This window comes from Esox lucius, chromosome 2, assembly GCF_011004845.1.
Source record: "Esox lucius isolate fEsoLuc1 chromosome 2, fEsoLuc1.pri, whole genome shotgun sequence".
In the NCBI taxonomy this organism is placed as follows: Eukaryota; Metazoa; Chordata; class Actinopteri; order Esociformes; family Esocidae; genus Esox; species Esox lucius.
This window is the reverse complement of record NC_047570.1, coordinates 36,590,085-36,606,077: the sequence shown is the minus strand read 5'-3', so window position 1 is coordinate 36,606,077 and position 15,993 is coordinate 36,590,085. Positions and strand designations below refer to the sequence as shown.

The 15,993-nt window shown below is 46.9% G+C and overlaps 1 protein-coding gene across 13 annotated transcripts in view; it reads right to left on the bottom strand.

The window, feature by feature from the left end:
• The window catches only part of herc1 (HECT and RLD domain containing E3 ubiquitin protein ligase family member 1), a 72,654-nt gene that overhangs the window by 9,712 nt on the left and 46,949 nt on the right, over positions 1–15,993 (bottom strand). For 12 of the 13 annotated variants that reach the window (XM_029125775.2, XM_029125771.2, XM_029125769.2 and 9 more), the window contains 17 exons: positions 15,297–15,424; positions 14,928–15,064; positions 13,921–14,121; positions 12,906–13,036; positions 12,197–12,414; positions 11,338–11,452; positions 10,726–10,878; positions 10,185–10,286; positions 7,854–8,027; positions 7,399–7,698; positions 7,105–7,170; positions 5,424–5,549; positions 3,668–3,806; positions 1,571–1,752; positions 616–771; positions 316–438; positions 74–176 (listed from right to left, as the gene is read on the bottom strand). In XM_029125775.2, coding sequence (XP_028981608.2) covers positions 74–176; positions 316–438; positions 616–771; positions 1,571–1,752; positions 3,668–3,806; positions 5,424–5,549; positions 7,105–7,170; positions 7,399–7,698; positions 7,854–8,027; positions 10,185–10,286; positions 10,726–10,878; positions 11,338–11,452; positions 12,197–12,414; positions 12,906–13,036; positions 13,921–14,121; positions 14,928–15,064; positions 15,297–15,424 — 2,554 coding nt within the window. The remainder of the gene's footprint in view (positions 1–73; positions 177–315; positions 439–615; positions 772–1,570; positions 1,753–3,667; positions 3,807–5,423; positions 5,550–7,104; positions 7,171–7,398; positions 7,699–7,853; positions 8,028–10,184; positions 10,287–10,725; positions 10,879–11,337; positions 11,453–12,196; positions 12,415–12,905; positions 13,037–13,920; positions 14,122–14,927; positions 15,065–15,296; positions 15,425–15,993) is intronic. The other variant, XM_029125779.2, reaches the window with a different exon arrangement.

Sequence of the window (15,993 nt, the reverse complement as noted above, 5' to 3'; positions counted from 1 at the left end):
GTGTGACGTTTCTATGACAACAGTCAAGAGGCGTGTCCTGAATAGTATGTAGCGTGAAGCGTCGTTTCTCTACCTTGTCCGAATGTGTAGACGTTGCCATCTCTGCCGAGAGCAACCGAGAACTGAGTTCCACAAGAGACCTTCTTGATTCCGATGCCACAGAGAACATCCACCTTCTGTGGGACACGAGACACAAGCAGCACTGGTGATATATCATATCCACATATGATGAAGCTTTCTATCGCCACATCAGTTTTATTGTCCCCTTCAGTCCTCAGAAGACAGCACACGCAACGCGCCTCAGACGCAACTCACCTGAGGTGAGGACTTGGCGGTAGAGTTCCCCAGTCCCAGTTTTCCGTAGTCGCCATCTCCGAAGGCCCAGACTATCATACCATCGGCTGAGACGGCCAGAGTGTGATTCAAACCACACGCGACCTGCATGAACCAGAACACAGAGCTTTAGAAATCACTGACACTCAGAACCATTCCTCAGACTGTCCATCTACAGGAGTGTACAGAAACAACTTTACTGACGGTGGAGGTTTCTCAGAGTTAAAAGTATCTAGAGGCACAGATCTTTCTTTGTTTGGTCTCTGTGGGCGCATGTCTTACCTGCCCAACCTGGTATCCCTCCAGAGCAGTTACTCTCTCAGGTAGTTTCTTGTTGGAGGTATTTCCAAGTCCCAGCCTGCCATAGTCGCCATTACCAAAGGAGAACAGCTTCCCGTCCGCAGTCACAACGGCAGAGTGTTTAAACCCACAGGACATCTGACAAATGCAAACCATAAGAATGTATGATCAAAACAAGAGGCAGCTATAATTTAAACTCCTCTTGGTCAATACATTACAAACTAAAAACCCACTCTCACTGTCCTGTAGCATCCGACCTCAACTCTCTCACTGTCCTGTAGCGTCCAACCTCAACCCTCTCACTGTCCTGTAGCGTCCAACCTCAACCCTCTCACTGTCCTGTAGCGTCCCACCTCAACCCTCTCGCTGTCCTGTAGCGTCCAACCTCAACCCTCTCGCTGTCCTGTAGCGTCCAACCTCAACCCTCTCGCTGTCCTGTAGCGTCCAACCTCAACCCTCTCGCTGTCCTGTAGCGTCCCACCTCAACCCTCTCGCTGTCCTGTAGCGTCCAACCTCAACCCTCTCGCTGTCCTGTAGTGTCCAACCTCAACCCTCTCGCTGTCCTGTAGCGTCCAACCTCAACCCTCTCGCTGTTCTGTAGCGTCCAACCTCAACCCTCACACTGTCCTGTAGCGTCCAACCTCAACCCTCACACTGTCCTGTAGCGTCCCACCTCAACCCTCTCGCTGTCCTGTAGCGTCCAACCTCAACCCTCTCGCTGTCCTGTAGCGTCCAACCTCAACACTCTCGCTGTCCTGTAGCGTCCAACCTCAACCCTCACACTGTCCTGTAGCGTCCAACCTCAACCCTCACACTGTCCTGTAGCGTCCAACCTCAACCCTCTCACTGTCCTGTAGCGTCCAACCTCAACCCTCCCACCTGTCCCACCTCCTCATTGCCCCTCCCACCTGTCCCACCTCCTCATTGCCCCTCGTACCTGCACCACCTCCTCTCCCTGCAGGGCCTCGATCTGTCGCGGCCGTCTTTGGCGGTCGCTGTTGCCGTGTCCCAGCTTGCCGTAGTCCCCGTCCCCCCAGCTGAACACCTCGCCGCTCTCAGTCAACGCCATGGAATGGCCGTCACTACCACACGACGTCACCAGCTGGGTCACCACAAAGCCTGGGGCACACATGCCATGTAAGAGCTTTATGTTCAGGCAGGATCCCACATTTGCTTACTTCTGTGCCAGACGTTGGTAAGAAACACATAAAGGAAAGCAACGATTCTTCCACCTTGTAAATGACAGAGAAATAATCCTCTTATTTAGAAATGGGGCACCTCTCTTCCAGTCCAAGGACTGAAGGAATGAGATTGAAAACTGTCTGAAAAAACACCAGTCCTCACTCAAATTCTCTGTGGGATGACATCCAGGCAATTATAGGCATGTGTTCAGGGAGTGAACACAGAGGCAAGGCCAAGCCGTGAAGGTTCAACAATAAAGCAATATTCTCATATTTATTTGGGTGTTAAAAAAATAGAGAGACAATGTTGCATGATTTATATTCTTTGGATTTGTAATAGATATCCTGTCTTATGATCAGTGAAAACATCACCAGAACAGGAGAAGAAATGGACAATGAAGACATCGCTGATCACAGGAGTCATAACTCTTTGACTAGGAAAACTGGTCAGGAATGGACCCCGATAATCTCTTCATGGGCTAGTGGCCAACTACATCAACAGCTGAGATGACAGTCATATGCAGACACTAGGCTGGTAAAACAGGCCTTAGATGTCATTACCTTGTAGAGCTGAGATGACAGTCATATGCAGACACTAGGCTGGTAAAACAGGCCTTAGATGTCATTACCTTGTAGAGCTGAGATGACAGTCATATGCAGACACTAGGCTGGTAAAACAGGCCTTAGATGTCATTACCTTGTAGAGCTGAGATGACAGTCATATGCAGACACTAGGCTGGTAAAACAGGCCTTAGATGTCATTACCTTGTAGAGCTGAGATGACAGTCATATGCAGACACTAGGCTGGTAAAACAGGCCTTAGATGTCATTACCTTGTAGAGCTGAGATGACAGTCATATGCAGACACTAGGCTGGTAAAACAGGCCTTAGATGTCATTACCTTGTAGAGCTGAGATGACAGTCATATGCAGACACTAGGCTGGTAAAACAGGCCTTAGATGTCATTACCTTGTAGAGCTGAGATGACAGTCATATGCAGACACTAGGCTGGTAAAACAGGCCTTAGATGTCATTACCTTGTAGAGCTGAGATGACAGTCATATGCAGACACTAGGCTGGTAAAACAGGCCTTAGATGTCATTACCTTGTAGAGCTGAGATGACAGTCATATGCAGACACTAGGCTGGTAAAACAGGCCTTAGATGTCATTACCTTGTAGAGCTGAGATGACAGTCATATGCAGACACTAGGCTGGTAAAACAGGCCTTAGATGTCATTACCTTGTAGAGCTGAGATGACAGTCATATGCAGACACTAGGCTGGTAAAACAGGCCTTAGATGTCATTACCTTGTAGAGCTGAGATGACAGTCATATGCAGACACTAGGCTGGTAAAACAGGCCTTAGATGTCATTACCTTGTAGAGCTGAGATGACAGTCATATGCAGACACTAGGCTGGTAAAACAGGCCTTAGATGTCATTACCTTGTAGAGCTGAGATGACAGTCATATGCAGACACTAGGCTGGTAAAACAGGCCTTAGATGTCATTACCTTGTAGAGCTGAGATGACAGTCATATGCAGACACTAGGCTGGTAAAACAGGCCTTAGATGTCATTACCTTGTAGAGCTGAGATGACAGTCATATGCAGACACTAGGCTGGTAAAACAGGCCTTAGATGTCATTACCTTGTAGAGCTGAGATGACAGTCATATGCAGACACTAGGCTGGTAAAACAGGCCTTAGATGTCATTACCTTGTAGAGCTGAGATGACAGTCATATGCAGACACTAGGCTGGTAAAACAGGCCTTAGATGTCATTACCTTGTAGAGCTGAGATGACAGTCATATGCAGACACTAGGCTGGTAAAACAGGCCTTAGATGTCATTACCTTGTAGAGCTGAGATGACGGTGATGACATGCAGGTCGTCAGAGTTTCCCTGGCCCAGTCGGCCATAGCTGCCCTCCCCACAGGCCAACACAGTCCCATTAGCCTGGATGACAAAGGTACAATTCTGGCCACACACCACCTGGAGAGGACAGAGGGAAGGGGGAGAGGGAAATGGAGGGGAGGCGAGTAGGGGTGAGAGAGAAGAGTGAGGAGAGAACAGAGGAGAGTGAGTGAAGAGGGGGGAGAGAGAAATGGAGGGGAGGCGAGTAGGGGTGAGAGAGAAGAGTGAGGAGAGAACAGAGGAGAGTGAGTGAAGAGGGGGGAGAGAGAAATGGAGGGGAGGCGAGTAGGGGTGAGAGAGAAGAGTGAGGAGAGAACAGAGGAGAGTGAGTGAAGAGGGGGGAGAGAGAAATGGAGGGGAGGCGAGTAGGGGTGAGAGAGAAGAGTGAGGAGAGAACAGAGGAGAGTGAGTGAAGAGGGGGGAGAGAGAAATGGAGGGGAGGCGAGTAGGGGTGAGAGAGAAGAGTGAGGAGAGAACAGAGGAGAGTGAGTGAAGAGGGAGGAAGGAGAGAAAGAAAAGAGTTCACACCTTCACCAGCAGTGAACCCTGTTGTCCTGATCAGACACATACGAAGAGGAAGGAACCTATCAATAAGAGCAGCAGGCATGTGACATCATCCCCGCCAATAACACTGACAGAGCTACCGTAGGTCCAATGACTCCATCATCTACTCAGCCCTGTGATGTCATCATCTACTCAGCCCTGTGAAGTCATCATCTACAAAGCCCTGTGAAGTCATCATCTACACAGCCCTGTGAAGTCATCATCTACTCAGCCCTATGAGGTCATCATCTACACAGCCCTGTGTTGCGTTCATCTAGTATCGTATCTAACTGTAAGGGCAGTTCCATACCGTATCTAACTGTAAGGGCAGTTCCATACCGTATCTAACTGTAAGGGCAGTTCCATACCGTATCTAACTGTAAGGGCAGTTCCATACCGTATCTAACTGTAAGGGCAGTTCCATACCGTAAACAACTGTAAGGGCAGTTCCATACCGTATACAACTGTAAGGGCAGTTCCATACCGTAAACAACTGTAAGGGCAGTTCCATACCGTAAACAACTGTAAGGGCAGTTCCATACCGTAAACAACTGTAAGGGCAGTTCCATACCGTATCTAACAGTAAGGGCAGTTCCATACCGTATCTAACTGTAAGGGCAGTTCCATACCGTAAACAACTGTAAGGGCAGTTCCATACCGTAAACAACTGTAAGGGCAGTTCCATACCGTATCTAACTGTAAGGGCAGTTCCATACCGTAAACAACTGTAAGGGCAGTTCCATACCGTATCTAACAGTAAGGGCAGTTCCATACCGTATCTAACTGTAAGGGCAGTTCCATACCGTAAACAACTGTAAGGGCAGTTCCATACCGTATCTAACTGTAAGGGCAGTTCCATACCGTAAACAACTGTAAGGGCAGTTCCATACCGTATCTAACTGTAAGGGCAGTTCCATACCGTAAACAACTGTAAGGGCAGTTCCATACCGTAAACAACTGTAAGGGCAGTTCCATACTGTATAACTGTCAGTTCCATACTAACTCTGTTTGGACAGTATAATGTCCTTAGACATTTCCCAGTGTTGGTATTGTCTTTTGTTTCTCTCTCTGTCTTATATAACAGTATGTTATGGTTGTAGTGCCCTCAAGCAGTGTGTGTGTGGGTATGTGTGTCCGTGTCCATCTGGCTACCTGTTGTGCCTGTGAAAAGGAAGGTGCGATGGTTGGCACCAAGAGGTTTCGTCCAGCCTCTGCCAGTTGTCCATGTCTACCAGCCCCCCAAAGGAACACGTCACACCTCCCTCCCAAGTGCCAGTCCTGAAACACACAGTCAGTAAACACACAGTCAGTAAACACACAGTCCTGAAACACACAGTCAGTAAACACACAGTCAGTAAACACACAGTCCTGAAACACACAGTCAGTAAACACACAGTCAGTAAACACACAGTCAGTAAACACACAGTCCTGAAACACACAGTCAGTAAACACACAGTCAGTAAACACACAGTCAGTAAACACACAGTCAGTAAACACACAGTCCTGAAACACACAGTCAGTAAACACACAGTCAGTAAACACACAGTCCTGAAACACACAGTCAGTAAACACACAGTCAGTAAACACACAGTCAGTAAACACACAGTCAGTAAACACACAGTCCTGAAACACACAGTCAGTAAACACACAGTCAGTAAACACACAGTCAGTAAACACACAGTCCTGAAACACACAGTCAGTAAACACACAGTCAGTAAACACACAGTCCTGAAACACACAGTCAGTAAACACACAGTCAGTAAACACACAGTCCTGAAACACACAGTCAGTAAACACACAGTCAGTAAACACACAGTCCTGAAACACACAGTCAGTAAACACACAGTCAGTAAACACACAGTCCTGAAACACACAGTCAGTAAACACACAGTCAGTAAACACACAGTCAGTAAACACACAGTCAGTAAACACACAGTCCTGAAACACACACAGTCAGTAAACACACACAGTCAGTAAACACACACAGTCAGTAAACACACTGCCTTCAAACCGAGACAGGGGACGTCCTGTCAGAGAACATCAAGACAAGCATCCTGCTTTCTCCATCTAGCAGGTACAATTGTAAAATACCCTTATGTAGAGCCAGTTGTCAACAACTGTAAAATACCCTTATGTAGAGCCAGTTGTCAACAACTGTAAAATACCCTTATGTAGAGCCAGTTGTCAACAACTGTAAAATACCCTTATGTAGAGCCAGTTGTCAACAACTGTAAAATACCCTTATGTAGAGCCAGTTGTCAACAACTGTAAAATACCCTTATGTAGAGCCAGTTGTCAACAACTGTAAAATACCCTTATGTAGAGCCAGTTGTCAACAACTGTAAAATACCCTTATGTAGAGCCAGTTGCAAATTCGGCATTCCCCTGATGCTGGCTGTATCAAAACCAGTAAGATTTATCTTTCTCATTCTTTTACTAGACTTTTTATATCCACTGTATCTACCATTGATATGTATTCATTATAATTTAGAAGATCCTGACTTGGGTTTCATGGTTTGATTGCTGTCTAATTGACATCACTCCTCCTCTGAAGATTTCTGGCACCCCCCTGAAAGAGGAGGAGCTTTCTGGCACCCCCCTGAAAGAGGAGGAGCTTTCTGGCACCCCCCGGGGACGGTACACCTCGCCTTGATAAAACCTGTTCTAACATATCAGCTCCAGTGTAACATAAAACGTGTCAGAATTCAGTAACACAACTACTACTACAGCTACACCACTACACAACCATGTCAAGTCAACACGCAGTAGTACGTATTTGAAATAAAAACACATGACGTTTGTAGTGTAGTTGCCCTATACACGAAGGTCTTACCTCTGGTCTAGAAGTGGCCCAAGACATGATCTGTTCATCCATGCCAGAACCCCATTTACTGTTGTCCTGTTCAGAGAAGGAAGAGTGTTGTTTTGAAGACATAGAACAGGTCCCTCCCTATGAGCCCTCCTACCTTACACCCGGGTGTTAAAATGAATTAAGATGCAAAACGTCTGGTTTACCTTTGTCCAATAGGAACTCTAGTCTTATTTGCAAAACAAAACGTTGTTCTAGTAAACCGTGCTTGGTGGAGTTAACCCCCCTCACGTGGTCAGGCCGCAGAACAGGACTCACCATGACCAGGGCCACCTCCTCCTTTGGCACAGGCTCCAGGTCGGGCACCGCAAAAGCCTCTGGGAAGGTGTTGCCTCGCGCCAAGGCCTCGGCAGCCTTCACCGTGGTGGAGAAACAGTCCAGCCACGCCCACTCGCTAGGTGACCAGGTGGAGGCGCCCGGCTCCAGGGGGCAGAGGCGGAGATGAGGGGGTACGGGAGGGGAGCACAGGAGCTGGTCCAGGTGGAGGCCTACAGCTAGGGAGGCCAGGCACTGCATGTAGGGGCTGTGAACCAGCTGCTCCCCACACACCACATGGGGCTGGACCACAGCACAGGAGAGATGAGAGGTTACACACTAGACCTTAATCCACATTAATCACACACACAAACAGACACAGAGACAGACACAGAGACAGACAGACACGCACATACGTACGTACAGACAGTTCCACTTCTAGGAACAGACAGATCTACCTTCTCGTATGCATATTGCTCCTGCAGCATGACAGGAAGCCGCTCCAGGAAGGCCCTCATGCACGGAGCCATGTTCAATCCCAGAACCCCCTGTTTCTTCAAGGCTGACCGGCAGGTGGCCAGCACATGGTTGGAGGACATGAAGTCTGTAGAGCAGTTCACCACCAGAACATCCTGTAAGACGGAAGAGGGAAAGTGAAATAAACACCGGGAATCTGTTAAGCCCAAAGTGAAGTGAGCCCACAGTTAAACACATAACAGACATTTGATAAAGTATTTACAGAAGACTCATTCACTCTGTCAGATCTGGACATTCAGAATGAAGAGAATGATTGTTTCCATCACATGTCGGAACTTCACCATGTTTTTTTGAGCTAAAAGTGAACCCACCCTTGCAATCATTAATAGAAAAGGAATATCTCATATCCTTCCTCTCCATTCTGACTATAAGAGAAGTTAAATGCGTTGTGTTGAAAACACATTGGGACAGACGTAAACCCATGTTGCAGTGAGATATGTGCACTACAGGCAGCTGCTCAGATATCTGGACCAGGGGGTCCCACAGAGAGACAATTTTCACAGTGATTTTTTTTCACATCGCACCAAAGAAAATATAGTTTTTACAAGCTTATTGACCAAAAGTTCAAGTGAGGATAGAGTGTACAGGTGCTGGTCATATAATTAGAATATCATAAAAAAGTTTTAAGATTTATGTCAGTAATTCCATTCAAAAAGTGAAACTTGTATATTATATTCATTCATTACACACAGACTGATATATTTCAAATGTTTATTTCTTTTAATTGTGATGATTATAACTGACAACTAATGAAAATCCAAAATTCAGTATTTTCGAAAATTTGAATATTACTTAAGACTAATAAAAAAAAAAACTTTCAGAAATGTTGGCCAACTGAAAAGTATGAACATGAAAAGTATGAGCATGTACAGCACTCAATACTTAGTTGGGGCTCCTTTTGCCTGAATTACTGCAGCAATGCAGCGTGGCATGGAGTCGATCAGTCTGTGGCACTGCTCAGGTGTTATGAGAGCCCATGTTGCTCTGATAGTGGCCTTCAGCTCTTCTGCATTGTTGGGTCTGGCGTATCGCATCTTCCTCTTCACAATACCCCATAGATTTTCTATAGGGTTAAGGTCAGGCGAGTTTGCTGGCCAATTAAGAACAGGGATACCATGGTCCTTAAACCAGGTACTGGTAGCTTTGGCACTGTGTGAAGGTGCCAAGTCCTGTTGGAAAATGAAATCTGCATCTCCATAAAGTTGGTCAGCAGCAGGAAGCATGAAGTGCTCTAAAGCTTCCTGGTAGACGGCTGCGTTGACCTTGGACCTCAGAAAACACAGTGGACCAACACCAGCAGATGACATGGCACCCCAAACCATCACTGACTGTGGAAACCTTACACTGGACTTCAAGCAACGTGGATTCTGTGCCTTTCCTCTCTTCCTCCAGACTCTGGGACCTTGATTTCCAAAGGAAATGCAAAATGTACTTTCATCAGAGAACATAACTTTGGACCACTCAGCCGCAGTCCAGTCCTTTTTGCCTTTTACCCAGGCAAGACGCTTCTGACGCTGTGTCTTGTTCAAGAGTGGCTTGACACAAGGAATGCGACAGCTGAAACTCATGTCTTGCATACGTCTGTGCGTGGTGGTTCTTGAAGCACTGACTTTGTTTCACAATCCTCTCCAGGGTGCGGTTATCCCTATTGCTTGTACACTTTTTTCTGTACACTTTTCCTTCCCTTCGCCTCTCTATTAATGTGCTTGGACACAGAGCTCTGTGAACAGCCAGCCTCTTTAGCAATGACATTTTGTGTCTTGCCCTCCTTGTACAAGGTGTCAATGGTCGTCTTTTGGACAGCTGTGAAGTCAGCAGTCTTCCCCATGATTGTGTTGCCTACAGAACTAGACTGAGAGACCATTTAAAGGCCTTTGCAGGTGTTTTGAGTTAATTAGCTGATTAGAGTGTGGCACCAGGTGTCTTCAACATTGAACCTTTTCACAATATTCAAATCTTCTGAGATACTGAATTTGGGGTTTTCATTAGTTGTCAGTTATAATCATCAAAATTAAAATAAATAAACACTTGAAATATATCAGTCCGTGTGGAATGAATGTATACATTATACAAGTTTCACTTTTTGAATGGAATTACTGAAATAAATACACTTTTTGATGATATTCTAATTATATGACCAGCACCTGTATTGGTTTAATCGTGTATGATGTTCATTTTATTCAGATCAAGTTATTACATTTGCATTTTCAGAAAGAATCGCTTTTCTGATTGGACAATAGAAGCACACTAACCTTTGACCTGTTGGAACAGACAGCGACCCCCACATCTGGGATCCAGACAATGTTCTGGATGGCACCTGATCCGGCTATTACGGTCTGGAGAACCGAGCCGTCCTGTTACACACAGCAAACACGCACACGCCAAAAACGTTGGTTACAGAATCTAGGCATACTGAGGTGACAGGGCTAACTGGCCTGGGATCAGAGGCACGACCTGGCTCATACAGAAGGCTTTGTAAAGGGATAATAGATAAACTTGAAACTGCCTGATTTGTCATGTTAACCTTTAACCCCCGTAGAACCGGTTCACCGACAACAGAACCACCACAAACAGGTTTTACAAGCAGGTGCCCACATAACCCCACCCGTCTGTTACTGAGGTCAAGAGGCTGAAAGTGGCGAGATGAGTGACGCGTAAATAATTCAGAGCACGCGAGAGTACGTGAGTGTGCGCGTGTGCACGTACGCGTGCGAATACCATTGTGTGACTGTATGTGAGTGCGCTCGTGTGTTGTGTCGTCGTCGTCCCCCCCCCCCCCCCCCCCCCCCTCACCCTCAGGGACCAGATGTTCATGAGGCCGCCCATCCCTCCAGACACCAGGGCCAGGCCGTCAGGGCTGAAGGCCACGGTCCTCACGGGGGTGATGTGGCCTCTCAGCTGGAACACACACACGGCCCCGCCCGCCGGCCCGCTGGAGCTCTGCTGCTGGGGAACAGGAACACACGGAGGGTAAGGCGCCGTGTTCACGCCGGGGCGACCTGCGCCCCGAAACCCTCAAAGCTACGCCGGAAGTCGGTCATTGTCAGAAGAACCACCCGAATGTCTACGTTGGGAATGTCGTACTGGACCTCTGGACCTCTCCGCGTTTCAGGTCCGCCCTATGAGGTCCAGCTGCTAATAAAGAGACTACAGCTAGGCAGTTGAAAAGCATTATCCCAAATTATTATCTGCTCAATATTTCAAGTTACAACCAAAACATTTATTAAATTACCTGCAACTAGCTTCCAATTTCAAACTAAGTTTTAATATTATAATACTAACTGACCAGGAAGATAATCACATGACTTCTCCAGAGCATCCGGAGTCTAATCCAATTAAAAACCATAAATATCTGATCCTGGATCAGTGGAGGGGAGAAGTCTTTCCACTAGTGATTCATCGTACCTTGCGCTTGTTTTTGGGCTCGTTTTCCCGCCAGCCCTCTGAGCCAGTGGACTCTGGGAAGGAAGACGCATCTTGGGGTACGGTCCAGACTGACACCAGTCCGTTTTGGCAACATCTGGAATAACACACGTTACAAACTGTTAGTATACAAGTCTGTGTGTTACTCGGATATGACTATACCTGCAATTGGACAAATTGTAAATTCCCCAGGAATGAGCTGGGTGAAGGAACGTGCAAACCTCCCTAAATCTGGGACTACAACAGACACTGTTTTCAAATTGAGCTCAGAGAGAGTTGAAGGTTGATCAAGCATGAATTATGTCTGTTGCCTTTGCTTTATACTGGATCTCTGGGTCAGACAAAATCATGTGTCTCAACAGATAAATGTGGAAACCAAGATTGTTTTTAGTAAATATCTTCGAAAAAAAACTGTGCTGATCTTTCAGTGATCCATGTGGGGTACAATGTTTGTGCAAAGAGTGAGACCTGCAGTTTAGATACAGTAATGTAATAACAAGTGTAAGGAAATTGATTTTGCAACACAGCGTAGCTAGTTTACTGTTCATAATAAAGCATGTCTCTGATGGCTGAAGATATATACACTTCTATACCCCAGCATCAACCAAGGCCTACTGAACTGAATAACCGTCCACTAAAGACATCTATAGTCCATCCCCGTCCGGGCCCTGCCTCCCAAAAGCATCACAAGGGTAGGGTGGGTTAGAGCCCCGGGAACCTCCCGTATTAAAAAACATCTTAGGCAACGCCGGCAGGACACCCGGGCCCAGCTTGGTTCCATACATTACTAGAACCTACATTAGCATCGACACCGCCCGGCTGGCTGTAATACTGTACATACGTGGCCAGCATGTTGAGCGGTCTGACTCCCTGTCCAATCAGGCCACACCAGGCCACCCCGTTGACCTGGGCAGGGTGGGCGATGCTCAGCAGACACCTCCATCCGGCGCCGGGGCTGGACCTCGACCCCGGGCTGGACCAAAGCTTCACCAGATCCTCTTTGGCACAGGTCAGTAATATCTGACCACTAGGACTCCACTTCATACTGGTGATTGACTCCTGGGGGAGATGCGGACAGATGACAAACATCCCATTGAGAATCTTTCCAGGAAAGACATTCTTGGTTGTTTGCACATTTATATTCTTTTTACTTTAAGTACAGTTCATTCAACTGGCAGTACATTTGATCAATACAAAAGGAAACTCCATATTTTGGCAAGCGTCCAACATCCTTTGGAAAGTATTCGGGGCCCTTCATCTAATCTACGTTTTGTAGTGTTATAGACTCAATTTATAAGGATTAAATAAATCTACAAAAAACAACATATTTAACATGAAACAATTAGAAATCTAAATTCCAGAAATACTGAGATCGTTCATTCAGTACTTTGTAGAAGCGCCGTTGTCAGCGATCACAGCTTGGGTCTTCTTGGCTATGCCTCCACAAGCTTTGCACGCCTGGATTTGGGCAGTCATTTCTCCCGGCGTGACATCATCAACACAATACAGAAAGTGGAAGAGGCACACTACAATGTAACACATGATCGCACCTTGTGGCCATCGATGACTACGATGGCCCCTTTCTCCAGAGGCTCTCTGGTTCCAATAAGCAGCTTCCCGTCCGCGTAGCCCACAGCGAACGGCCTGTCCTCACTGTACCAGGCTATGTGCATTACAGCCACTGAAGGAGCAGAACAAAAACAGTGTAGTTGTGTACCAGGCTATATGAAGTGCATACACTAGAACAAATTAACACATCCCCGAGGTGAGCTCACCCTACAGGATGTAACAATCGAAGGATGTTTAATCGAACGACCATTCATGATTGGACTAGGCACAAGCTGCGTTCAGAGGAAGTCCTCCCATCTCTGGAGAAACCCCAACCTCTGTCACAGTGGCCACTAGATTCTTGGTCAGCTCCTTGACCAATGCCCTTGATGCCCAGCTATGTATTTTGGCCAGACAGTCAGATCTAGAATGTCTTGGTTGTTTCAAACTTTTTCCATTATTAAAATGGAGCCCACTGTGCTCCAAGGAACTTTCAACATTTGTGTACAACCTTCCCCAGATCTATGACTCAACACTATTGTATTTCTGAGGTCTACAGAGAGGTGCTTGGACTGCAAGGCTTGGTTTTTGGTCTGGAATTCTTTCTCCATTTGTATATGATCCGTCAGACAGTGGAATTCTTAGGTTTTTGGTCTTGGCGTGATGTGCTGTGGTTAAATACCAGACCAACTTTATCATGCTTTTGGAAGGTTGGACCCTCCCAATTTTCTAATAATTTGCACTCATTTTGATGCATTACATTCTCATTTTAGCCATGTGAAGTAATGGAAGGGCAGGGGGTCTACTTATCCACACAGGGAAATTGCATTTCTTTTTATTCTAATTGCACAAATGGTCTCAAATTTGCTGCATACTTGTGCGATGTGTTTAACTGGGTTACCTACATCAATACGTGGTTGGAATTTACCTAAAATATGCAAAGTGTTCAATCATGTAAAAAAAACAAAGAAATCATCAAGGGGGAGTAACTCCACATTTGGGTTTTTATTTCCATACCATCTTTCCTGTAGCAGTGCTCCAGCTCAGTGCGGTGCATAGTGCAGCCATCATGGACCTCCAGGAGGCCCAGGGACCCATCCATACGCCCCACGAGCAGCACGTCTTTGGGCTCCCCACACCAAAGGGACACAGCCTCCCCCTCGGGCCAGGCCAGAGCTGACACCCAGTGGGGCTGGACGTCCAGCAGGCCTTTCCCGCCTGGGGGTGATGACGGGGTCAAATGTCAGACAGACCAGAAATATACCAATCAGTGTGCTCTACAGGGTCAGTTAAAGTCTTACATAAACATTTTCCTGTCAGCTCTTCAAAACCTGTATCGAATTGGAAGGCTCAAAAAGGTAGAACTTCATAGGATATCGGACTTCTTTTAAATAAGCGTGCAACCTACTAGTTACGGGAACAAACAAAAACAAACATTCTCTGCAGAAAATGACTATTGGTAGCTTTTCCAGAAATGTAGGCCTGCCTGAACGGAGGGCACAAACTGAGGAAGAGCCAACCGACTGGTGTCCTGGCCCAGTTATTACTCTGTCGTTGGCCAGCGGTTTGTAATGATGTCATATAGCATCACCCTTTACATTAGTGAATAACAACAGCTCACGGCTGTACTTAGAAGCAGCTAACAACTAACGAGACTCTGTAACAACTAAATTATACACATTTAGCTAAGCTGGAGATCATCGAACCCCAAATACCAGAGGCGGAGGTAAACAAACCAGTAATTCACACGTGTTGCAGAGGAGTTGCCACCTGCCAAAGACAAGAACAGTGTGCTCATCTGGTCTGTGAAGGAGTGCTGTTGTAGTAGCCTTGTAACCAGGGGCTTTAGAGGTCCAAAACCCCCATACACAGACAGACGCTCTGGGCTATGTGACTCCTTCCTGGAGGAGGATCCCACAGCCCTTACATTACAATTACCCCCCCATACTGACCCCGGTGTCAGCCCGGTGATTGTGTGGGGGGGGGGGGGGGGGGTAAATGGAGGCCTCCGGTTCCTGACTCACCGTTCACCTGCCAGATGTTGACCATCTTTTCCATGGCGGCGGCCAGGAACCTTCCGGTGACGCTCCAGACCAGAGGAGACAGACTGGGGTCACCGGGGGAACCGAGGCACTGTCCACCCTCATCTGGGGAGTCCTCGCTGAGGGGACACACACACAGACACACGTTGCAGGCATGTAGCAGATGCTTGTATCAGAAACACTTTCATCTTAAGATGGGCCAACACCTATTTTAGTAACAGTAAGTAGATTTGTTCTTAATGAAGTAGCGGTCAGACTACAGGACATTGCCGTGTTATTGCTGATATCAGTAACACAATGCCAGTTAGCCTGGTCATATCACCAGAGATTAGGGGTTAGAGGTCAACTTACGCTCTGTTGAAGATGCAGGTCTGTTGCAGAGTGTACTGGTTCTTAGTCACGTTCCACACTCGGACCGTTCCGTCGTTACCACTGGTGGCCAGCAGTCCTTTCTTACTGCACCAACCACACGTGATCACCTGGAGACATGACCACACGGATTCACCTTCAATCACCACTAATGTCAGGCCTCTCATTGACAAATTGCACAAGTAATTTACATTAGGCTGTTCTACAAACACAGAACCAGAAAAAAATAAAAAAAAGAGTGTGACACAAAAACAAAGCCTGAAAAGATCCACTTCAGAACACCCTATAGAAGATGATTGTGTTTATTAGATAAACACCCCCTCAGAGTTCCAAATGCACTGTGTTGGACGGCTGTGTTGGACGGCTGTGTTGGAAGGCTGTGTTGGACGGCTGTGTTGGATGGCTGTGTTGGATGGCTGTGTTGGATGGCTGTGTTGGATGGCTGTGTTGGACGGCTGTGTTGGAAGGCTGTGTTGGAAGGCTGTGTTGGAAGGCTGTGTTGGAAGGCTGTGTTGGACGGCCGTGTTGGACGGCCGTGTTGGACGGCTTTGTTGGGGTGGGCACACGTGTCTAATCATATCCTTCTCCCAGAAGGAGAGTGGGAGCTGAGAGGGGGATGCAGACTGCAGGCTACATACTAATTCAGGCCCTGACAGATGGAGAGCTGTTCTCTCTGGGA